Source organism: Amblyomma americanum, chromosome 4 (genome assembly GCF_052857255.1).
Source record: "Amblyomma americanum isolate KBUSLIRL-KWMA chromosome 4, ASM5285725v1, whole genome shotgun sequence".
Lineage (NCBI taxonomy): Eukaryota > Metazoa > Arthropoda > Arachnida > Ixodida > Ixodidae > Amblyomma > Amblyomma americanum.
The window spans coordinates 119,023,099-119,048,069 of record NC_135500.1 but is presented as its reverse complement, the minus strand read 5'-3'; the positions used below and the strand labels follow the sequence as shown (position 1 = coordinate 119,048,069).

At 42.9% G+C, this 24,971-nt stretch overlaps 1 protein-coding gene across 1 annotated transcript; it reads left to right on the top strand.

Moving 5' to 3' along the window:
* The first annotated feature begins 6 nt into the window (after positions 1 to 6).
* Positions 7 to 21,846, top strand: Mulk (acylglycerol kinase-like protein Mulk). Its single transcript, XM_077661565.1, has 15 exons — positions 7 to 294; positions 369 to 408; positions 492 to 571; positions 1,356 to 1,431; positions 1,523 to 1,615; positions 1,710 to 1,742; positions 3,528 to 3,628; positions 3,712 to 3,781; positions 3,862 to 3,977; positions 4,626 to 4,683; positions 7,348 to 7,498; positions 14,957 to 15,063; positions 19,669 to 19,736; positions 20,257 to 20,353; positions 21,702 to 21,846. Exons 1-15 carry the CDS (start codon positions 185 to 187, stop codon positions 21,819 to 21,821), a joined length of 1,320 nt encoding a protein of 439 aa, XP_077517691.1. The 5' UTR covers positions 7 to 184; the 3' UTR covers positions 21,822 to 21,846.
* The last annotated feature ends 3,125 nt before the right edge of the window (positions 21,847 to 24,971 follow it).

The window sequence follows — 24,971 nt, the reverse complement described above, 5'->3', positions numbered from 1 at the left end:
GATATCAGCAGTTTGCGTCTGCTCGCAAAAATGGCTGCCTCCAGGTTCACCACATGCGTCATATGCAGCCTGGCAGTTTAGTTTCCCTTTCGCTGCTCTTTAAAGAATTATTGGCTGAATTTTATTACAGCGGAGCTATGCGTTACTAGTAAGCTTTCTCGCTTTGCTCTTTAACGGCCTCACCATGAGTCGTATTGTGAAGATCGTCAAGACCTTGCGAAACCACTGGAAAAAGTCGACCTTTGCCGCTTGTTTGTTGACTTACGGAGGATGGTACCTCAACGAAAGGCGCAAGTAAGTATGTTGTGTACAGGTATCGCAGCTCATCAATTGTTGGCTGCGTTGGGCTGATGTTTACTGTACTGCAGGACCCACCTTATGATGAGAGCCTTTTGCGAGCAGGCAAAGGTATGCACGATCGTTACTTGTATATCTATATCGTTCTGAATTAATGCATGGATTTACTTTCGTGTGTGTATTTATATTTTCAGACTTACGGTGACGAGCCGCTTCCTGCGGGATCCAAGCCCAGGCACGTCACTGTGATCCTAAACCCGACGTCCAAAGATGGGCAAGTTGATTTTTACCTCTTCTGTGTACCTCCTACCGCGTTCAAGCATTTCACTTGTATTTAGGAGCCTTTTTGCGATTGAGCGCTGATCATAGTGATCAAAATACCCTCGGTACAGACGCTCTAATCCGAATGCGTTTATGCATATATGCCTTAACCCCTCATATATCAGGCGTATCTTTCACTGGTTGACAGAACACGGCTTCTGGAGATATCATTTTGTTGCGCGAGGGCCAAGACCTCATTCCTAATCTTCTTGCGGAATCTCTATGGGGTGGGTCACGAGGGGATTACATCGTTGCATCAAGTGTGACATATGTAATGGACGACAAATCTGTATTTCCCACTGGTGAGGTAATTTTCGGCGGGCAGCAACTGTGCACGTGTGCTCAGTGCATTGTTCATTTTCAAAATCTGGAGTCACGAGGAATGGTGTGTACACATAGAAGTTGCCTCTTAAAGCTTCTAAAATGGTAGCATGAGCCTGCAATATTCCAAGCTGGTTGGTTGTCTTGTTTCCTTTCTAATGGAAACAAATTCCGTTATTGCTTTAGCCATAGCTCTTTGAATGTCCACAGCAAGCCGTCCATATTGCTCAGTTCATTACCTGCCTCAGTTCACTCTTAAAGTTAGATCAGGGAAACACTGAAAACTTTCCACCTATGAGTTTGCACAGGGTTCTTCATAGCTCAGTATAATTGGTGCTTCCGGACTGTGTATTTCTTGTGAATGATGCCTGCTAACATTTTTCCCTGTTCCATTCATACACATCCCTTCCCCTTAGAAAAGGAAAGGTTCTTTATGAGAAATATGCTGCCCCCCTTTTCCACCTTGCTGGGATCCGAGTCAGCTGCTTTCTGGTAAACACAGCATTGTATTGTTTCTCATTAGAGTGCGCAATGCCATGGTCATGCCATTCGTGCACTTTTTTTTCCCATGCGAACAACTAAGACGGAACATGAAGGCCAAGCCAAAAGTTTGATGGAAGTTCTGGACAACACTGATGCCGTGGTCATTGCTGGAGGAGACGGCACACTGCATGAGGTGTGTTTTTTTCACCTGTGTACACGAAAGTCTCACATTCTTTAAGTTACTTATCTTAGTATATGCCATTGTTTGATTTGTTCTTTTCTTACAGGCTGTCACTGGATTAATGTCCCGGGAAGATTTTGTGAGCATCTTTTTTCTTTGTGTGCCAGTACATGGTGGCAGATTCTGCGGCCTCACTGTGAAATGTTTTTGTTGAAATCACGTTTTTCTCTTTCTAGAGCACATAAATTATCCATTCCCGCATAATTGTAGCAGACTTGCAATGTCTAAAGCATAATGCTTTTGGCTCAATTATGAAATCAGTTCGTATCAAATTAGGATGAAGTGATATACGATGACCTAGATCTAGGCTTTAGTGTGCAGTTTGATTGGCTGTCAGATGCAGTATACAAATATATGATCTGCATTTAAACCTTTTCTTCCCTCTGTGTAGTTAGTTTTATTTTTCTTCTCATTAATGACTGAAGCATGATTATGGTTTGGCTTACCAGGGTGTTAACAAAGAAACAGGCATTTTTAGTGGCTAATTTCGTGTTCTTAACCTAAGCCTCCCAAGGCTGAGTGCATGGCAGACTTGCACACTATATGTTGCTGCCTGTGGCCTTTTAAAGAGACACTGAGAATATTTGTATTCAATTTGTCTTAGTAAAAATCGATTCTGTGATTCTGTGACTCTTCCTGGATAGATTGAAAACTAAACATTTTGACAGATTTGCCTGTCTGGTTGGGTTTGAAGACTTATAATGAACTGCACATCTCCAACCAAAAATTTTAACTTTAACCCAACGTTTCGAAGCGGACTCTCAGCTCCTTCATCAGCGGTTACTGAGGGCAGTAGCTAGCTTCTTTTAAGTATGGAGGGGAGGGGAGGGGGAGGGGGGGTCAAAGGAACCACAGCTGTGACAGGGGATGGGGGGGTTTAGGCTGTTAGTCATGCTGGCCCACTTCAGGGAGGGTGAATGGCGACCTTTTTTTCGTGCAGGTTTCCTTTTGTTGTGCAGTTGATATTGTTCCGTGTGGTTTGGATATGCCAGGATTCCAGAAGGAGCCTTTTGTGGTAATTTGTTTCGGTTCCAAGGATGTGGGTTTCAAGAAACCACAAATTACCACAAAAGGCTCCTTCTTGAATCCACCACCCTGAACAGTATCAACCACACAAAAGGAAACCTGCCCCCAGTATATGCGCAGGGACTTTGCTCTTACTCAATGAAAAAAAGTCGCCATCTGATGAGGGAGCCGAGAGTCCAGTCAGTTGCTTCGAAAACGGAAACGTTGGGTTAAAGTTTAAATTTTTTGTTGGAGATGTGCAGTTCATTATAAGACTCTTCCTGGCTATGTTGATGTTTTCCTAGCATGAAAGGACACATTTATTGCAGAGAAAATTGCATTTAAAAATCGCTGTTTAGAAGTGAATAGAAGTGTATCCTAGCCTCAGGGATCTCTGCATGAAAATCTCTCTTTTCTTATTTCACTTTGTTGGTGAAAACGGCCAGCAGTGGCGACACCTATATTTCATTTTTTGACCTTTTCTAGTTGATAAAAGGCCTGTTTTCTCTGTAAGTAGCATCTTTGTCACTAGTATGCTGTAACCTGTCGATACAGGCCAACATAATTTTGTCTTCAGTGTTCCTTTAATATACAGAACACTGTTCTGAGTGCTCTAAACTTGGTGTGCACTTGCAAGAGGGTTGTACAGGTTTTTTCACAGTAATCCAGTCTGCGAATAGAGCAGCCCTATCTGTGGTCGACTGATATGGAATCACTCATTGTGTTGTCGTTTGCATACTTCATTAAGGGAATATATCAAGCTTCAAACATATTTTATGAGCATTCAGCACCTTTTTTTTAGCTTAATGCTATTAAGTGTTGCAGGACTGTTCACTTATCAACCCTGAATGCTTGACAGGTAGCGGCATGCAAGCGATTTCCGATGGGCATCATACCGGCAGGGAAAACCAACTCAGTGGCCAAGCTTCTGTGTTGGGAGCCAGGCATCAGCGAAGCAAGGTAAAAAGCTTAAAGAAGCTAATTTTTTTGAGCTTGTTGCCCTTGCATATCTCGTGAGTTAATTGAAAAATGACTTTGTATAGATGGATTGCACTGTCTGCCATGGCCATTGTTACTGAACAGCTGTCAAAGATGGACGTCATAAGAGCTGAGGTGAGTCACATGCTTCAGCTGGAATCTTGCAGTCTACAGTATAGTGACTGTGCATTGTGTATCTATCTGCTCATGCACAGCTCCAGAGTGATGCAGGTGAAGAAGGGGCAGAAAAAGAGAAGGAATTCAAGATCGTGTATTCCCTTGGACAGTTGGAACAGGGTGCATACCACAGCCTGATCTCCAAAATACCAAAGTATGTTGACCAATGTGTTGCTATAAGTTTTTTGGAACCTTTGAAACAATGGCGCAGACTTCCTCTTCCCTTTCATGCGAGTAAGTCTACGAAATTTACAGGTTACAACTACTTTCAGCTGCTTCATTTTGTTTGCCTAATGACAGTTTTGAATTGGGTTAGTTAGCGGAATGTTATGTTAAAGAAACTGTGCAGGTGCAGTATATAGGAAGGTGGTGATGATTAATTTTGTTTATTAGCACAATGGTGTCTAAGGCCAAAAAGCACCAGAGACTGACACTGGAATATTTCAGGATGAGAGATTTACAGCAAGTAATGAGTAGAGTTAAACCAGGTGTAAATTGCCTGCAAAACTGAACAAATTTAATATTGTGCACTGTGTAGATAGCATAAAATTGGATATAGGAAGAGAACAAGACAACATAGGCACATAGACAACATTTTGCAGTAAGCTCTCGTGTTGTGTAATTTCCTTGCTACTTGTCTTGTTTTGATGTTGTTTTCTTGATCTGTTTTACGTAAAGTATAGCCTTATGCCAACGTAATCATATGTGTCCTTGTTCGAGGAGATTTGTTCATCTTTTTTTCTTTTTTTGAGATGTTCATTTTCAATTGTTAACAGATAGTAACCAGTGTGAAATTTTTCAGGTACTGGTACTTTGGGCCTCTGAAGGCAAGAGCGGCATTATTCTTTGGAACCCTCAAGGTACATTTTAGTACTCTGCCAATGTCTCCTGTTTTGTGTGTGTTTTGTAGCATTAGTATTTGGAGGGGCCCTTAGTTACGTCTTGAACTTGGAAAGCTGTCGCATTCAGCGAGTTGACTACACCACTGTGAACGGCTCTTCAAAGCTTACGTGGTCCTACTTGGTACCGAGTGCTTACAAAAATTGAGTTGAAATTGGTGTTTCCTTCCCTTTCTCAGAGCAGCTTTCGGGGGCACAAGTTACGGTAAAATGGAGAATTTAATTCAAGTTTCAGCAAACAACCAAAGCTAAATATTTTGTATTAAATTTCTTTGCTGCTGTCATGTCGTTTAGAGAGACGTTTTTGCGGCAGAATTGTACATAATGTATCCTATTGTTTTGAATAACTTCTCATGAAGGCCTCCCTGAAGTGTAAATGCTTTTATTAACAATTATATGAGCAGGCTGTTACGAAGAACTGGTAGAGTGATCTGAAAGCTAAAACCTTGGGGAATCGTGACGTGACTTCTCATAACCATCAATGCACCCACATTTAGAAACTGCACTTTATGAGTGCCTGGCGTACTGTTTTCAGTGACATCTTGATTTCAGTAATTCTCTTGGAGCTCCAAGGTGATGCACACCTAGGTTTATCAATTTTATGACATTCTTGTAGGCAGTGGGGCAGGTGTATTTACCAGTGCTGTCTAGAGTGCAGGGCAAAGAAATATATAATAGCACAGACAAGTTTTATCTTTCACTTTTCTTTGGGGCCTCCTTAGAACTGCATCTGGCTGTCTGTGCTATTCATATTAGTGCCTTTTGTATATGCTTTAGTCATTTCCTGGTTGTGCCCACTGAAATTTTCTACAGAACAAAGCTAGCACTTGCCTGCCCAAAAGATTTCTAGCTGTATTTGTTATACCTTCAATACCTATAGCTTGTATCTCATTTGGTCATTTGCTAGAGGGGACACTACGACAGATGCATGAGCCGTCATGCATGAGCAGATGCGTGAGCCCATGGGAAGTAGGCTCATTATTATACCAAAGCTGTCGAAGCAACAGCCCATGGCTTATAGCAGTTCTTATGGCTGTCCTAAGGTGACACACTCTGACAGATAATTGTGGATACTTTTCTGATAGATGGAAGCAGTGCTTCCATTCTTGCAAGGTATTCTCTTCTTCTTTGCATCTGTTAATATTTAAATTGACAGTCTTCCCAATGAAAAACAATGGATATCTTTTGACAGGGATGGTGATGTTAACAGCAGCAATTAAAGCAACTTTTCAGTGCATTCTTTTGGTAAGATAATTGACAGCAGTTATGAGGGTGATAACAGTGCTCTAGAGCAAACGAAAATCAAACCCTCAACATGTGACATATTCATTATAATGGTAATATAACTTCCAAAAAACTCGTGCATATTGCTGTCAGAGTGTAAATAAACATTTTTTCTCACTCCTCTTCAACAGTTTCTTTTCTTGATGCCTGTGCCCATGCTCTAAGTAGAGTATAGGGCCGCTACAGGAAACCCAGCAGCACTGAAAAAAAGAAAGGTGTAGACGATCAGTGTGATTGATGAGGCAGAGTATGCGTTAGCATTGGTGTTCTCCCCAAAGGGAGCAACCGATGCCACTGATGGGTTCAGACTGCGTAAGGGGGTAGTATGATCCAGTCCAGCAAGCACAGTATGACACACCCTACCCACCCCCTCTCCATTCTCCCCAACCTGCCACCCATCACCTCCCACCCTCTTTTCATCTTCCACCCTCTTTGGAAGTTGAAAGGGAGATTTATCTCTGTCCACTTTTCCACCTGTTGGAGGTAAGGTGAGGAAGAACTAGCTGGGGCAACGTTGGACTTCGGACTAAGCTTTTATTGCGTTGCATGCACTGTGGGGCCTAGTGCTAACTTCTTCATTCACAAGTACCACACATGTCGGGAGTCCTGGCCTGTGACCACCCTTCCAGACATGTCACCCTTCATCTCCCACCCTTTCTTTGTCTTCTCTCTCCCTCCCCATGTCCTCTGAAAGTGGAGAGGGCACTTCCCTCTTTCCACATTGCCATCTGCCGGCCGAGGCGTCAGATGACTGGATGGATGGACAGGTTTTTCCGATTTGGGTGTTCTAATGCCAACACATTAAAAAAACTGGAAGTCAAGCGGTTAGGTTAGTGGATCACTGTTTTGCTGTAGCAACACTTCCAGCTGTGAGGCATGTAGTAATGGAAGTCTCCAGATTAATTTTGACCATGTGCAGTTCTTTAACCTGCACTTTCACATTTCACCTCATTTGAAATGTCACTGTCGCTGGTACTGATCCCACAATCTCATGCCTAGCAACTTAAATTCCATAGCTACTGAGCCACAGCAGCTAGTATGCTTGAGCTCACAATGAAAGTACTTTGAAGGTGGGTGTTGCGACATTACTGTAGTTTGCCAACCTTTTTTAAAATAAGGAAGATCAGTAGTTTCTTCACGCGCCTTGTAAGTATAGATGCAACAAATTCATGGGAATACCTATGAAAAGTGGTGTGTGCACAGCTTGCGTATAACTCGTAAACTTGCACTACTATGCTATATAAACAGTTGTAATGAAAAAATTCTCTCTACGCTATTTGTTTTATTGTATGCTGATTGTGCAAGATTTTTCTGTCTGTGCTCTTCACATCTTTTATGCAGGGCCTTCCAGAGACAACGGTGGCTAGGCTTTCATACTGTGAACCATGCAGCGGTTGCTCGCGATGTTTCAACCAAAGTGTTTTGGGAGAAGTTCAGCAGCCTCCCAGGCGTCGCTGGTGGTCATCGCTGACACATAGGGCTGCTCCACAAGGTGGGTGCCTTCGAGACACTGATAATAATCCCCTGTTGGTAAAATGCAGCTTGACACACAGGGACGCATGTGTATAAGAACATTATTTTCTAGTCCAATAAAACCTGATATGCGAGCTTTGTACAAAGCATTCGCATTTTTGGAATTGGTAACGTCATCTGCAAAGCAAAGCAGAAAGTATTGAATGCAGTCATGCACTATTGTGTAGGTACATCATTACTAAGATAATTAAAACATTCCTGTATCGAAGCCTCACGGGGGTGCATCTGGCATTATCCTGCCTTGTAGAGTTCAAGAAATTTTAGTGTCATAAGGCTAAGGAAGCAGTGTTCAGGTGAGCACCCAAGCCAATTCTCATTGAACTATTGTGCAGATTACCTGAGAAAGAAGAGGAAGTAGATGTCATTCATGACTTGTTCATGCATTGTCATATAGCAGAACCGGTATCCACCAGACAGGACGGTTCACTTAGTGACTTTGTGAAAAAATACCGCGAAACAGCAACGATTTCAGTGAATTACTTGAAAGAAGCTTTTGATAAGGACATATTCCCAATGACATGGAAGTTACAGCAGTGAGCATTATTTCTGAATCGGCTGAACCAAACTGTAATGCCAACTGTCAATACTTTGCTGGGCAGCTACAGTTATTCTGCTTTGGGATTCAGTGAGAACCAAATCTGTTAAAGGATGGGGTAGGGGGTTGAGACTTTGCTAAAAGACTGGCCACCCTGTATACGCAATGCCTCATGACTTTGAGTGTACCAGAATCTTGCAAGAATGCTAGCGTTATCTTAATAAATGAGAATGGGGACATCAGTGACTTCAAAACCTACAGGCCAATCGGCTTACTGTTCGTGGCCTACAGGGTGTTTACTATGGTAGTGCAAATATAATCAGAGCAACCTTTAAATGCAGTCAACCAAAGGACCAGGCAGGCTTTTGTAAAGGGTACTCAACTATAGCACATCCTATGGTGTATTGAAAGTAAAATCGGATGTTAGCTGAGCAGATTACAGCAGGATGTGCAGATTACAGCCAACCCTTATATGCAGCCTTCATAGATTACAAGAGAGCATTTGAGTCAATTGTAGCCTGAGCAGTTGTGCAGGCATTACGGAACCAGGGTGTAGAAAAGGAATATATAAAAATGCTGGAAAATATCTATATCGGTTGTACAGCCACCGTAGCCCTCCACAGAGTAAGCAATGAAATCCCAGTAAGGAAGGGTGTCAGGCAGAGAGACATGATCTCTCCGGTACTAATAATTGCTTGTTTACAGAAGGTGTTGAGAGATCAAGTTTGAGAATAGTTGGGGATAAAAGTTAGCGGAGATTACCTTAGTAATCTGTGATTCACTGATGACATTGCCTGGCTAAGTAACCTAGAGGATGAATTGCAAAGCATGATCAAGGACATAGAGGGGCAAAGCAGAACGGTGGGTATTAAAATTAATATGCAAAAAACTAAAGTAATGTTCAACCGTCTCGAAAGGGAAAACAGTTCGCAATAGGTAGCGAAATGTTGTTGGAAGTGGAATGAGCTTACATCTACTTAAGGCTGGTAGTGACCACAGATCCGGACTACGAGAGTGAAATAACTAAGAGAATAAGAAGGGAGTGGAGTGCATTCAGCACTTATTCTTAGATCGTGAATCACAGTTTACCAGTATCACTCAAGACGAAGTAAATGACAGCTGTATCTTTCTGGTACTCACCTATGGGGCAGAAACATTTAGGCTAACGAAGAGGGCTAAACTTAATATTGAGAACAGTGCAGCGAGACAGGGAAAAGAAAATGGTAGGTGCAGTGTTAAGGGACAGGAAGAGGGCAGAGTGGTTCAGAGAACAAACGTGCGTTAATGACATTCTAGTCGAGATCAAAAAGGAATAAAGGAATGCGCTTGGGCAGGGCATGTAATGCGAAGGGAAGATAACCATTGGTAATTTCTGGTAACGGACTGGATACCAAGAGAAGGCACGCGTACCAGCGGGTAGCAAAAAGCGAGGTGGGTGGAAGAGGTAGAGAAGTTTGCGGGGTTAAGGTGGCCACAACTGGAACAGGACAGGGTTAAATGGAGAGTTATGGGAGAGGCCTTTGTCCTGCAGTGGACGTAGTCAGGCTGATGGTGATGATGATGATAACAAAGTGTGTTTTGTTGACAGTACTAATAAATTGAACGCTGCGAACAGCAGCATGCTGCCAACTGCAGTCAGGAGGGTTTTGTGGTAGGTGGAGAAGATGTGGATGGATATTACTGCTGCAGTGCTGTTAGAGTACAGTTGAACCTTGATATACCGAACACGGATGCAACGAATTATTCGCTGTATTGAACTCTTCCGAATTTCTTTTAACAAACACGTGTAATTTTTTATTTATACATGGGACTCAGATGACCGCAAAACAGATATATCGAACTCCTCAGTGCAAAACCGTGGTAGCGGTGTGGAGGGTAGATGGCCAGGCCAGCCTGGCAGTTGCAAAGCGTTCGTGTAGGTTGTGCCCTTCAACAAAGCCCTGGAAGCAGCGGCATGGACTTTTGTAGCCTGGCTGTGGCCTTGCTGTAACCACACTGCCTTGCAGCTGTTCAACTTACATTGGTAGCAGCGGAGGTACCTGAAACAGTGGCAGCTTTTTGTTCGGGTATACCATTTTATATGTGACATTTGTAATGTGCGGGGAAGCCACCCTAGCTCGTGTTTGGCCTGTCGCCGCTGCATTCCGGACTTGCTGTGCGAGGAAGCCAACTGAACTGATGTTTGGAGCTTTGTTTTTTGCACCCTCTGGAATCACCGCGAACCCCCTTCAAAACAGCACTATAAGTTAAAAAACTCACTATTGCCAAATTTGAGCGGAGGTGTGTAGGTGTCTAAGGCTCTGTAGGCTGATTGTTTTGCTTTGCTGGGTCGTTGTCACATCTAGCGACGATATTAGTTTGATAGTAGGATTATTTGATGAAGATAATGATGTGCGATGTGCAGCATGCAAAAATGTGTATTTTATTTCAATAGCAGTATTAGTAAAGAAGACGATGATGTGCAATGCACAGAGCGAGAGTGTGTTGCAGTTTAACATGAGGCATGATCGGCTGCAGCGATAGCCTAGTGCTGTCAGGCTCTGTAGGCTCATTGTTTTGCTGTACTGTATCACTGTATCGTCAGCACATCTGGCGGCGATAGTAATTCGACAGTAAAACTAGTTGATGAAGACGATGATGTGCAATACACAGCATGAGAATGTGTTACAGTTTAACACAAGGCGTAATCAGCTGCGGCGATAGCCTAGTGCTCTCTTGCAGTGGCCAGCAAAACTGATCTGTTCGCGGTACCGTGGGTTTGAGTCCCCAGTCATAGCAATGTTTATTTTTATTTATATATTTATGGTGTGGCGTGGTTACACCAACGGCAACGTCGTGGCTCAACCCACAAACGGGCTATTAAGAGCTGTGCTCGAAATAAAAAAGAATGTCTCTCTTTGCTCTCTAGTACGAACCACCTGAGTTGCTGTTCCTTGACTGACTAAATTGCTCTGCTCTTGTTTGCATTTTGGCGAAAAAATTTTATGAATTTTGGCTATGTCGAACTGTTTTACAATTTTTTTACCTGTTCACTATAACGAGGTTCCACCATAACATTTGAAAAATTGTGCAAGAAATCTGGAAAGCTGGAGTGGTCCAGGTACAGCTGTCACTTGTGTAGGATGTGATTATAGTTCTATTTTTGTGAGTGCTGAGCTTACCATTTTTAAGAATGGCAGTCAGCTATATTCTAACAATTGTAGCTGACTGTCACTTAGTCATAATTAAGTTTGTGGTTCTTTTAAAGCATGCAAACAAGCAGCAGAGGAAATGTCGATGGCTGTCATTATTTGTTATCATTTACTTCATTTCCATTTACATAGCTGTGCATATTAGTCACTATGCATACCTTGCTCTAACCACAAATTTACTGCCCAGTTTGGGCTGTCTGTGCAGACAAAACAGACACAGTCTGCTTGCATTCAATTTCCTAATTTTTCTGAAAATATCCAATAAATTTCTGATTTTGATTGAGTGCAGTTACTACAGCACACAATTCTTCTACTAAGGTCCCCAGGAACCACTACTCAAATTTTAAGCTTGAAATTGCATTTCTAATTAGCAGATTGGTTCTGTAAGCAGGAAGTAAAGGCCAGGCATGCCTTGCAGGGGTTATCAGTATTGCAAGATTCCTTTTACAGCGCCTACAATTCACTGCAAGTACGTCGCTGAAAATTTCAAATTATGGTTTTTTGATCTAAGTTCTTACCCCGCCGCAGTGGTTCAGTGGTTAGGGCGCTCGACTACTGATCCGGAGTTCCCGGGTTCGAACCCGACCACGGCGGCTACGTTTTTATGGAGGTAAAACGCTAAGGCGCCCCTGTGCTGTGCATTAAAGATCCCCAGGTGGTCGAAATTATTCCGGAGCCCTCCACTACCGCACCTCCTTCTTCCTTTCTTCTTTCACTCCCTTCCTTATCCCTTCCCTTACGGGTTTCAGGTGTCCAAGGATATATGAGACAGATACTGCGCCATTTCCTTTTCCCAAAAACCAATTATTATTATTATTATTATGATCTAAGTTCATATGACTCAAGCTGATTTCACTTGTCCCTACCTGACTGAATTGACAGAAATTGACTGGAAATTAATATTTTCACATGGAGTGTTTTGTTTGAGCCTGCTACTATGAGTCCACATTCAGTGGCTTCCCAAAGATGGCAGAGGCTCCACAAAGCATTTGCTGTTGCAGTGCAGACTTGGGACCCACTCATGGAGCATGTTGAAAACACTGACAACAGCAGCGAAGGAGAGGTAGCACTTTGTTGAAAAAGGGGTTATATATTTGCATATTACATCCTGATAAGGAATGTGCTGTGGTGAGTGATAAGGAATGTGCTGGCCTCTGAATGCCAGGTGGCACCACATGCACACGTCTGTTGAATCAGTTGCAACACACAGATAAGATCACAATCAAGCAAAAGTAAGCAGAAGCACTTTTGATCATAAATTCGGTGGCTATGCCCCATCTACAACAGCTGTCTTCGCAAGCACATGCAACATGCATCGGCTGGCACATGCTGCACCTGCGTTCACAGGCTTGGTTGTTTATTACTACCAAGGCAGCTGCATGGTGTCGAACAGGTTCCTTCACAAACACTTGCAAAATACTGGCCTATGCTGGATTTGAGGCTACAGGCTTGTTTTCACTACCAAGGCAGCTGTCTAGTGTCGAGGGTGTTGTATTAAGTCAATTCTCGATGTAACGATCACACATATCACGAATTATTGTCGATATTGAACTCTTCCTCAATATTTTTAACAAACGCATGCATTCTTTGCTTTATATTGTCACCGACAAACGTAGCAGGAAGCAGAAAGCACAGCTATTTACTGGGGCGAGGCTTGCCGAACAGCCGCGCTCATTCGAGATAAAGAAGACGCTCGGCCATGCGCTGGGAGACAAGGTTCGGCCACCAGGTGGCGCTGGCAGAGTGTCAGCAGTGTGGCAATATATATAACGGGGTTGGCCACACAATGGATATATCGAACTCCTGAGCGCCTACAGGAGCCCGCTCAGGTATCAGCTGGCAAGCTTCGCTGCACTGCAGAAGTGACTGGTGGTAGAGAGGGAAGCTTTCACGCCAGTGTTCCGGGTGTTAGGGCGCACATCTCGCCGACAGCGCACCGGAAGCAGCGGTGTGGACAATTATAGCTGGGGGTTGGACTTCTGGGTTTAAACCAAAAAACACTGATAAAAGTATGCTAAATTCATTTTTTGAAATTCAGTTTTAACTTAAAAAGGTCAGTATTTCTGGCATGCATGTCACAACTAATTGGCTATTCAGTACCAGTTACTAGGTCACAGCAGAAAATTAAAGAAATTCTGGAACCAGGAACATGGTGAGACAAAGGTGTTTTAGGGATTCAGTACTGTGAGTTTTGAGGCATTGATCCGTGATCTCAGACACGCCGTTGCAGATAGGAACGCTCGACCACTTAGCTAAGCGCTGCTGGCTAGCGTAGCTCCGTAACTCACACTTATCACCGACTAGGGGTCGTTGCTTCGTTAAGTAGATTTTTCCACTGCATGTAACGACATTGAAAACTTTTGGAACGGTAACAAGCAACCTTAAATGCAAAACCATGCATAAATGTCACGAAGGTGCCGTGTTGTGGCTTCTGTGACGATTAAACAGCAGTTCCATCGCTCCCTCACCACGCAAGCATAGGCTGTGTAGTCCTCTCGTTCAGCACAGGATGCAACCAGAATGTGAAAATGATGTTTTTAGGACTCAACTGCCATTTATTTCTTTTTTTCACAGCCCAGTCATTTAACTTTGGCATTTTCACTTTTTGTTACGACTGTGTAACTTTTTTTCTGCAAAGACAGCTCTTAAGATGGCCATTTATGTGGTACATACTGCGACATGAGTGGCTGGTTTAAAAAAAACAGGGTTTATATAAACTGTACATCACTTTTGAACACACAGGCATGCTGTATATTTCACCAATAAAAACCGAAAATTTGTATGTAAAAAATAATATTTGGCAATAAAAACCAAAAGCGTGGCATTCTGAAATAAAGACTGAAAAAAGTCCATCAAATTTGCAAAAAATAAAAGCCGAAGAGTCCAACCCCTAGTTATAGCCTGGCAGTAACCATCCTGCACGCATGTTAGCTGTCACGGAGGCGATAAAAACTGTCACAGCTTTCACTCAGACGTACCATTTTCCACATGACATGGCTATAATGCAGAGAAGCCACACTTAGCTGATGCGTGACCTGTTGCCGTTTTGCGTTGGTTATGCTCTGCGGAGAAGCCAATCCAACTACTGTTCAATTTTTTGCGGCCTCTGGAATCGCCGTTAGCGCCTTTGAAATAGTGCTACTGCTCCAAAAAACGTTTCGCCACCACTCTAGCTAAGACTGCCTGGGTTTCCGTCCTTTCACTGGCTAAATTGCGCTGCTATTTTTTGCGTTGGTGGTGTACTTTTACATTATGAATTTCAACTATATCGAACTATTGTACGATCTTTTACCGGTTCACTATAATGAGATTCGAAGCCTTTTGTTCAATGTAGCTCGATTTTTCAGAACTATGTTGTTGTAAAGTTTTACATCTTTTATACAATATTTTTCTGTACATTTAATTTTTAGTTTGCATTTGAAGGTTTTGTGAGATTGTTGAGAACCTTGATTTCGCTTGGGCAGCCAGCGTGAAGTCATGCACAATAAGGTTTGATTCGTATTGAGTTTGCCGGGTAGCAACGTCCGATCTGTGTTGGAACTCATTGCTTATCTACCCATTTATGATCAAAAGTGCCCATATGACAGCAGTATTGTAAATACAGACTAGGCTGGAGAAAGAGATATTTATTCCACAAGGAAGGCGTATTTTTTTCTTCTTTCATAATGCCAGAATTGGCTGTCTGTTGCAGGCGAGTCCCAAGTTGACCTCAGCAAGCGCATCAATGAGGACTGTGGGACATGGCAGGAAGAAGTCACCGAGCATTGCCAACTTGATGTGTCAGCAAATGCAAAGAAGGTGACATTGTTCTGCTTTTCCATTCAAGATTTGTTGCTGCTACAAAGTAGAGGGTGGTGTTCTATGATACATAAGAAAAGGGAACTTGGTTTTGCTTGATACCTTGAATACAGACAAGCTAGTTTACCTTGTTGTTTGTTTTTCATGTGCATTATATATCTGGAGTGTCCTAATGCTTTATTATTGCCTCTCTTTTAGCTTTTAGCTTTTAGGGAAAAGTTTCCCCGGGGGAAGACGTAGTAGTTTTGATGTGAGAGTATTAAAAGCTTCATCAAGGAAAAAATACGCTGTCAGTCATAAAATTCTCCCCTTGGCTGGAGGGGAGTGGCATCAGTAGAGTGGATAATTTCCATTAGCAAGGAAGTCACGTCACTTCCAGTGAAGGCATCAACAGCTTCTAATGCAGTCGGATTGCCAACACACAAGGTGATTAGGTGTCCCCATAAATTTTTTGTACTCAGGAAGTGTGTGGTGAACATGAAAGATGGTGGCCCACACACTGTCTCCGCTGCAACACCTGTGCTATAAAGAAAACCTGTGGAGGAACAGTTTGAAAATGCTACTAGTAGGCTTCCAAGGGAAAGAAAAAACACAAGAAAGGGTGATGAAGCGGTAACGAAAGCCATAAAATAGTCCTGGCACTCTTGGGAAAAGAATGCCCAAGAAAGTCATGACTCTCTTTATGACCAGCGACTTGGCAGGGAGCTACGGGGTTCGACACCAAGCATTCAGCAACAGTACAAGCGGTCATTAACACCTCTTTTTGGGCTAATTGGTGCATGCTTGAAATAGAGAAAACCTAGCGCCAAAACCATGCAAACGACATGGACGAACAATGACGAGACACAAGCGCTACAAGCCAGCAAGCGGTCAGGTGCCCATACGCGGCCTTTGCGGGTGGGTTTCAAAAGAAGATATTTACAATCTCTCTAGAATATAGGTCGTTCTTGTTGTCTTCAGTCCCCGCACCCTGGCTTTCATGACATTTGGATGCACCGAGGACGGGAAATTCAGAGGAATGTCAGAGCAGCCTTTATGGGTGGTATCAGTGATGAATAAATGGGACGGAAACGTGATTGTGTCTCTATGGTTAGCTCTCATTATCTGCGTTACCAAATGTGTAATCGCCAGTGATTTTTGTTGTAAACTACAGCTGTGTGGATAGTAATGGCTTGTGCCAGCTTTGAACATGCAGATATTTCAAGCTGTATCGCTTGTGTAACTTTCTGCTTTCACTTCTTGCCTGTTTGGTGTTTAGCTTGTCCAACCTCCTTATTTTAGCTCGGCAAAATTGCGTGCATCGTCTTCAAATGAAAAGTACTTTGAAAGAATGGATAACAGGGCAACTTGATTCTGACCTATGAAGTTGGACGAGTGGCATGACACGTGAGAAAAATTCAGTTACTGCTACGGTGCCTGCGGTGTCTACTCCTTCTTCTACTCACCATAGGTCACCCTGCTTGTCAAACTTAACGGAAAAATATGTCACCATTTCAGCTGTTTCCACAAGTGGAAATTTTTCAGCTCCATTTTTTAATTTAACGAATGCTGCATTATACAAGTGGAAAGTATGGCATGTGCTGCTTTCACCAAAGTTAAGCTGGTTCCCACCTTACATGTGCACTGTCATTTCCAAGTTCTTTATTTTGAACCATGTATGTTAAGTTTCAGCTGATATGCCACAACATTTTAGTCGCTAGAAGATTAAAAATAATCGCTGGCGGTTTAGCATTGCTAAGCACGAAATTGCTAAGCACGAAACCAGCTGACGCTGTCTCTCTGTGACGTGAAAGGACGAGCCTCGTTCCGTGGTGTAACGCGACAGGTACACCAGATGACACGTAAGGCATTTACATGATCCGGTGGTGAGAAGCTTGCGCTGCGCCGTCTTGGTCACCGCCGCATACCTGAAAGTGCGATTGAAGTGTCCACTGACTCAGGGATCCAATTACACGTGTCTTCAACTTTGTTTATGCCAATTGACTCAATCCATGCCAGCGGCCTTTGCTCCAATGCTGCATTTCTGCAGCAATGCTCTGAACGCCAATGCGTATTGCTCTAGTGCCATGTTTTTGCCACAGTGTTGTCCACGCCAATGCATACAGCACACATCGCTCTGTCACTACTGCCACATAGCTCAAAGCACAAATATTAGTTTGATTGTAGTATTAGTTGATGAAGAAAACGATGTGCAATGCACAGTGTGAGAATGCTGGTTGAACAGTATGTTGTAGGTTGAACAGTATGTTGCAGGTTGAACAGTACGGGCATTATACTGCGGTACACCTAGCACTATTCAGCATATTTTTTTCGAGAGAGGGTTCAATGCATGGCAAAGCATTGGGGGCTTTAGCCAAAGGATGCATTAGAAATGTTGTGCTTGCTGTTGCTGTGTGCACACCACGGCACTCTAGTGCCATGTTTTTGCCACAGTGTTGTCCACGCCAATGCATACAGCACACATCGCTCTGTCACTACTGCCACATAGCTCAAAGCACAAATATTAGTTTGATTGTAGTATTAGTTGATGAAGAAAACGATGTGCAATGCACAGTGTGAGAATGCTGGTTGAACAGTATGTTGTAGGTTGAACAGTATGTTGCAGGTTGAACAGTACGGGCATTATACTGCGGTACACCTAGCACTATTCAGCATATTTTTTTCGAGAGAGGGTTCAATGCATGGCAAAGCATTGGGGGCTTTAGCCAAAGGATGCATTAGAAATGTTGTGCTTGCTGTTGCTGTGTGCACACCACGGCACTCACCTTTTCGAAGCACAGTGCATTCGATTTTGCTCGAAATACTTGCACAGTTGAGAGTACTTTCACTTGTTCAAGAGCTCATAAATTGTACACGTCAGCAGGTATAGCTTTGCCGTTTTTCCAGTAGGGTGCTGCTATTTGTAAAACCACACTGCTACGGCATGGCACCTCAAAGTGTCCCTATCCTGATTGAATAACACTGTTCTGAATTGTAATGCTTAGGCATGCATTGCAGCATTGTACCACTGTACCGCGCTCCTCTTTAACACAGTATGGGAAATTATTTTTGTAACTTGCCTGTCCCTTTCCACAGTGGTGTACATGCACAAAATGAAAAAGTGAATGCCTTGGGCAGAATGAACACTTTACTCACATATACCATGAACAGCACAAAAAGAAGCATGCGTATAGCATATGTTAGTGGCTCGACTTTTTCCCTGACTGGCTGGGCATTTTTCATGTGTGTATGTGCCGTCATGAAGCTGCAATTTAAGTCTGTGCAGCTTGGGATTGTGCAACAGTTTTAGTTTGGCAGGCTTTGTCCAAACTGGAATGTGTACTAGTACGGCATCTGAAAAAATTGGAAACGTGTCATTCCAGCCAGTGCGTGCTTTTAGCATTTCAAACGACACATTGACACTAGCAAGTGCTCTGTGTTAACACTGGGGCTCACCGCCATTAGTTGCTTTGGTAACATCGTCGATGGCCAGCAGGTGGTTTTGGCACGAGTTATCCAAAGTATCCACTGCTGTACAAGCATCTGATGCGATATGGCATTGCTCTTTTAATGGCCGAGAATGTGGTTTGGGCTTGGTTAAATAGCTTGGGAGCCCTTCGAATATCATACGAACGGTGTCAGGCTTCAGCTTGGGCAGCGCACGTCACAGCGGCACAACGACCCTATTCACTACAAACTGGTGCCGACCAATGGTGGTGGGACCGAAGTGCTTTTCACAAACACATACGTTAGACGTATCGAAAGAGAGGCCACCTACTTCATTTCAGGAGACGGTGTGTCTTCAGTTCTTTCACAGTTCGGTTGTCAGGCAGGAAACGAAATGACTTGCGTCATTGCTCCTGTAGTTGGAGCGGCAGCCCACCACAAAACAACCTGAAGGCGTTGTTCACAGACAGCACTCGCTTGTTCACAAAACCACACGTATTTACCTACTTGCACACTGAGCCTGATAAAATACCTTAACAAGAAAACGATGCACCACCAAACGTCACTTTTTACGCAGTTAGGTAGTCGCCCGCTCTGCCGCTCGCCAGAACGTGCTCCTCGATTAAAACCAGCGCGCCGTGCAGCTTCTTTGGGCAGCGCACCAAGTTCTCCCATAGAGTTACGGAGAAGTTTCATGGCCAGAAAGCGCTGTTGAAGGACTCTCCCTAAGCATAGCTTTCCTACACAGCATTGTGGGTAAGGACAAACACAGGAGCAACCAGACTGGACTTAACTTTAATAATAATAATAATAATTGGTTTTTTGGGGAAAAGAAATGGCGCAGTATCTGTCTCATCTTTGGACACCTGAACCGGGCCCGTAAGGGAAGGGATAAAACAGGGAGTGAAAGAAGAAAGGAAGAGAGAGGTGACGTAGTGGTGGAGGGCCCCGGAATAATTTCGACCACCTGGGGATCTTTAACCTGCACTAACATCATGCACTGATATCGCACAGCACACGGGCGCCTTAGCGTTTTTCCTCCATAAAAACGCAGCCGCCGCGGATCAGTAGCTGAGGGCCCTAACAACTGAGCCACCGCAGCGGGTGACTTAACTTTCAATTTCACATTTCAGCACATCACCTCGCCACATTTTTCTGATGCGTTTGATTTCATTTTAGGATCTGCATGCATTGCACCTGAAGGCCAGCCCTCCACTCTCTGGAAGATGGCAGCTGTTCTCTGAATGGTAGGCCACTTTTTAGTAGTGCCTTGGCATTTTGTGCTGAGTGAAAAGGCTGAGAATAATGTTTGCTTATTTGCTTGCTGTCAAACCTCGATAGTTGTTACAGTAGGTGTGCTTACAGTTACTGGCTAGAAAAATCAAAACCATGTTTGAAAATACAAAAGCATGTAAAAGAAATCCTTACATACAATAAAAACATGGAGCAGGTCATGGGGCAAGACGAACAAAAACAGAATCGAGTTATGCTAACAAGAGGTTTGTCACCCTCCTCATTAAGGCAGTTGAATCTTCTGTGAGGTGGTGGGGGTGGTGTTTCTATTCTGTAGTGGCTCAAGGTATAAAGAGATAAAAAAATTTGTCCAGTATGATGGAGCATGACCTTTGTGTATATGATTGACATTTGGTGATAGGAAGATTGGTTGCAAAATTAATTCACTTTTGGTGATGCTCTAGCAAAATTAGTTTTCTGGATAAGAAATGAGAACGTTGGTCTTTTTTACCTTTTCTTTCATGAAACTAAAAGCCTCCGTAGGTACTCGGCCCACATGAGCGAAGCTCATTCTCCCACACATCAGGTCTTGGCTCGCGAAGCCATTGTGGATTATTCCAGTGGGTCCCAGGTGAGTGCCTGTCTCAGTATGAAGCTTGTGGTTGTTTTTGGCTGAAGTCAAGTCAGTACTACTGTTGAGATTTGTACATCCATGCATGTGCACATGGCAAAACACTTTGCAATGGGAAATCGTTTTGTACCATCATCATTAATGGATGTGCTGTTTGCCTTCAGCATCAAATTATGATTGAGAAGCTACTGTGCATGAACAATCTTGTACAGCCTAGTCAACATTTTTAATTTTGATGACGGAAGTTGCACATTACTGCTTGTACGTTAGAAAAACATATTCAGATTTATTTCTTGAAAGAATAAAAGGTACAAGTCAGTTTATGTCGTTAGTGTGTTCTGAGAGTTGCATGAAATTGGTTCTTTGAGCCAGCATAAAACTTGATGTCGTGAGAACACTAGCCCAATATATCTTTATGTAAGCTGCACTTAAAACTGAAATGAAGGAAGATATTTAGCGTTCTTTTATATTGGCACATTTTTTATTCATTGTTTATAAATCTGCAGTTGATATTGTCCATTGTATGCTCATTTAGATGCCTGAAAGCATGTAGCAGCATTTTTGTACTTAAGAAGTTAGAAAAGTAGGAAATATTGTCGTATTAGCACAGCTGCCATTAATATGAATGGAGAAGCAGCAGACTGCTTGCAGCAGTGAAAAATGAGGAAAGATTTGAAGAGTGTCCAGAATGAGTGGAGTAATAAAAAAATTTAATTAGCAATATTAAAAGCGTATCAAACATTGCCATAGACACCAAGGTGCAAGTGCTTGTTATGCAAACTGCTCAAATTTTCACTCCAACCTTTTCATCTTTCATTGCATTGCTTTCTCGTTTTACAAGTTTAGTGTGGTAACCAGCATGTGTAATCACAATGATAAGTCGTGGAATTATTCTGGGAGCAGAAAATTATCAAAATGTGGTCCTGCACTTTCCATGTCTTACCATTTCCAATCCTGGCACCTGTAGCCGTGCGTGTGAAAAAGCATTTTGCTAGTCAAGGTTTTGGTAGCAACAGCAGTGCAATCAAAAAGGTGTTAGTAGTTCAAAATAATCAGTTTTCTGAAGAAGGTGAGGTTTTTTGAAAGTAAGTAATTATAGCATAATAACAAACATATGCAACTTTGAATGTATAATATGGTGACTGAAAATATATAGACCATTTGGTGTTCTTTGTAGGGAGAGCATGCTTATTTGATGGACTGTCCTCAAAACTGACATCAATTTCTTATAAGCTCCTAGTTCTGATATTTACATTTACTGTTTATTTACTGTTTACTTTTTACATTAATTGCATTTGCATTTTACATTGATTATTTTGTTTTCTTCAAAATGTTTTTCCCTTTCCAGCATGGCACTCCAGAAAGCAAGAAGACAGTGTGCATCGACTCTGTAGAATACAAGACAGACAAAATTCATCTCAAGCTTGTTCCTGGCATTTTAAATGTGTATCGTTATGCAACGAGCTAATAGACTAGGCAAGATGCCACACTTATATTTGTGACTGTATTCACTCCAAGTGCAATGTGCGCTTGATTATGGAATGAAATGCTTCCAGAGTTTGTTTCTGTTGTCAGCAGTGCCAGCTTAGCAGACTTGCACAAACAGCCAACAAGGATTTGTCGAAATGATTGGCAATCCTTGAAAAGGTGGCATACATACTACCTTATTTTAATAATCTTGATGACCTATAGCCGCTATAGCCGCAGTGATTCTACAGATCCTGAAAACATTTGTAAATATAAATCTCTTATCAGTCTCATGTAGTAGTTAGGTGGCTAAGTCAGAACAGGCATGACAAGTCATGATGATAGTCTAACTTGCATATGAAAGAAAAGATGCATCTTGGTATAATACATGTTTTCTAAGATTATCGTACAACAATTTCTATTTGTTGAGGTTGAGGTTGATGCAAACTACAGGTGGCATTAGCCTAGCCAATTCTGCCATCTGTATCGTAGCAACACCTAAATGTTAAATAAGGTCCACAAATCAGGCACATACCTGAGAGCTGTCTGACTTACATCGCTATACACATAATCACCCATAATAGTCAATAGGCAACTCCTGCTGTCGCCATCAAGAGTCCAGATCCAAGTCCTGGAAGAACTTTAAAAGAAGGCACGAAGCCTCCCTTCTACAGAACTGTTTTCCGGGTGGGTAGACAATGTCATGAATGGAATTGTGAAGGGCTCCTGTCTTTTTGATGGAAGCAAACAACACACCCCTTTGCATGATGTACACTGGACAGCACTTCAAGTAATGTTGTATATCATAGCACACACCGCATGTGAAACACAGCGGAGACGATGCCAGACCCGTCTTATACATCCACACAGGAGTATGAGCAGAGCCCGTGTGAATGCGATGTAGTAATGTGGCCTTTGATCTTTTAGGCCCTTGGTCACACATGTCTTGTTGGCTGAACTCCACAGGATACTGAAATGGCTGAGCACCGTTCCTCTGAGGAGACTCTTGGCATCTTGAGGGACTTTTGTTGATGGATTACCTGACAGCGCTTTATGGGCAAGGCTGTACGCCACCTTGTTGCCTATGGCACCTAAGTGTGAGGACATCCATTGGAAACGTATAGAGAAGCCTTTTCTATGTAGATTATGCATCATGTGTAGAGAGTAAAAATCAAGGCATCAGTAGGGAGCCTGCGCTCTAACCTTAGAAGGGCGGAGTTTGAATACGTCACGATCACAACAGGTTGAGCCGCCGTTGAGGTGGCTTTTTATTTGTTGATATGTCCCTCCTGATTAAGTTGGTAACAGGATCCTGCGGCTGAGACATAAGAGCCACTGTTGACATTTCAGTGTCATTTGGAAAATGGAAGGGCAATTGCAGATAGTTGAAACTCAGAGTAACTCCATTGCAGATGGCAAAATTATTCGCATCCGTGCAGCTTCTTTGACTCTGTTCAACATACGTGGGGCTTAGAGCAAATGCTTAACTGTCACTTTGCCTAGGCCGAGCTGTACCATATTAATAGATGCAAGAGCCGCCAGTGAAATCTTTGTTGAGTGCCTCCACGTGAGGCATTATTATTCTTTAAATTGCATTATACTCTTTGCCAAACACATTGGTGAACTTTATCTCTTCGAGAGCTATCCTAAGAGCCAGAATTATAGGTGATGGCAGTTTCCTACTTCTACAAAACAAACTAGGCAAACGCCAATGCATTAAAATATGAGGAAGACTCAAAAATGTGATCTCTGTGGGAAATTTGAGCCCTAGCAAACAAGTGGTATTTGCATGAGAATTTCTTATATTTCTTCCTTAGAATTCTTCACAAAAATGGAGCTGTGAAGAAACACCTCATCATTAAAACTGCGCACAAAAAGGTCACACTGAAAAGGCAGCATGCAAACAAATTTTTCATAAGAAAAAGGCGCGTTAACCATCTCACACACGGCGAATATATTAACCATGGTATCTCAGTGGTTATGGCATTTGGCTACTGTGGACAAGGACACAGGATCAAAGCCAGGCAGGGGAAATCGTGTTTCAATGGAGGGGAAATCCAAAAGACGCCTGTGTGCTGTGCTGTATGTCAGTGCACGCTAAATTAGCGGTTTTTGAGGAAAGGAAATAGCAGAGTAACTGTCTCCCTTCTTGGTGGACACCTCAACTGCAATGCTGTGAGGGTAAGGCAGGAAGGTGGGAGTGAAAGAAGAAAGAATCTTAAATGTGAAATCTATTTCAACATCACATGGTGCATATGCAATCCTGTGGGTGCAAGCAAAGAGCCTTATGGAGGCTTGACGAGACCTACGCCTTACTGAGGAAACAGTAACTCAATGTGGAAAAGACCATTAAATTATAGAGTAGCAATTCAATGGTTTGAGACAAAAGAAACCATAGTTGGGACATCAGGAGTGAATTTGGAACTAATGTGGCTATGATGTGAGTTCCAATATATATTTTCGTGGAAAGTGATGCCCAGACTTTTTACTTGTGATATTATCTCTGTGTTAGAGGAGAAAATGTATGGCTGATATAAGAGAGAAATAGGTGCCATAATGGAGGAAAGTGGGTGAATGAGTAATAACTTTACTGAGTATCCGGCGGGATGCAAGTTTGGGTGTGTGTTTGCTTGTAATTGGTTCAGGGCGACTGCCTGAGCTCTGTATAGTTCGTTGCTAGTCGGAGGGAAGGTCCGGCGGGACAGGTAGAAGGCTTTGGTTAAGTCATTGAAGCTCGTCAGCCTGTCTCTCCCCCTGCCTTCACTATGGCTATCTCCGGCACATTTTGAGAGACCTCATGCGACGGAGTGAGCGAGCGACCTCATTGAGGTTGGTGAGGTGCGGAGAGATGTCCCCCATGTTTATGGGGAACCTAACTAGCTCGATCTTGTTGTCCGGTGAGCGTTTCAGGTTCTTGATTATTCAGCAGGCTTCCACGAATATTCTCCCTCCCTTTGACGTAATTCTCTATGGCCATGCGCGGGTCGCTGACAACGACCCCACAATCGTGATCAGATATGGCAAGTGCGATGGCTAATTCCTCGACCACAAGCGTTCCGGCAGTGTCGACGACCACAACGGTGTATCACCGATCGCCTTGATATTCGGTAGCGTCCACGAAGCGCGTTTCCGTTGCTTTTGCGTAGACTCG

Bases quoted from the DNA above. Each gene is read 5' to 3' on its own strand.
- Mulk (XM_077661565.1), top strand. From the start codon at position 185: ATGAGTCGTATTGTGAAGATCGTCAAGACCTTGCGAAACCACTGGAAA. The intron at 295-368 runs GTAAGTATGTTG...ACTGTACTGCAG, and splicing joins TACCTCAACGAAAGGCGCAA to GACCCACCTTATGATGAGAG. The intron at 15,064-19,668 runs GTGACATTGTTC...ATTTCATTTTAG, and splicing joins TGTCAGCAAATGCAAAGAAG to GATCTGCATGCATTGCACCT.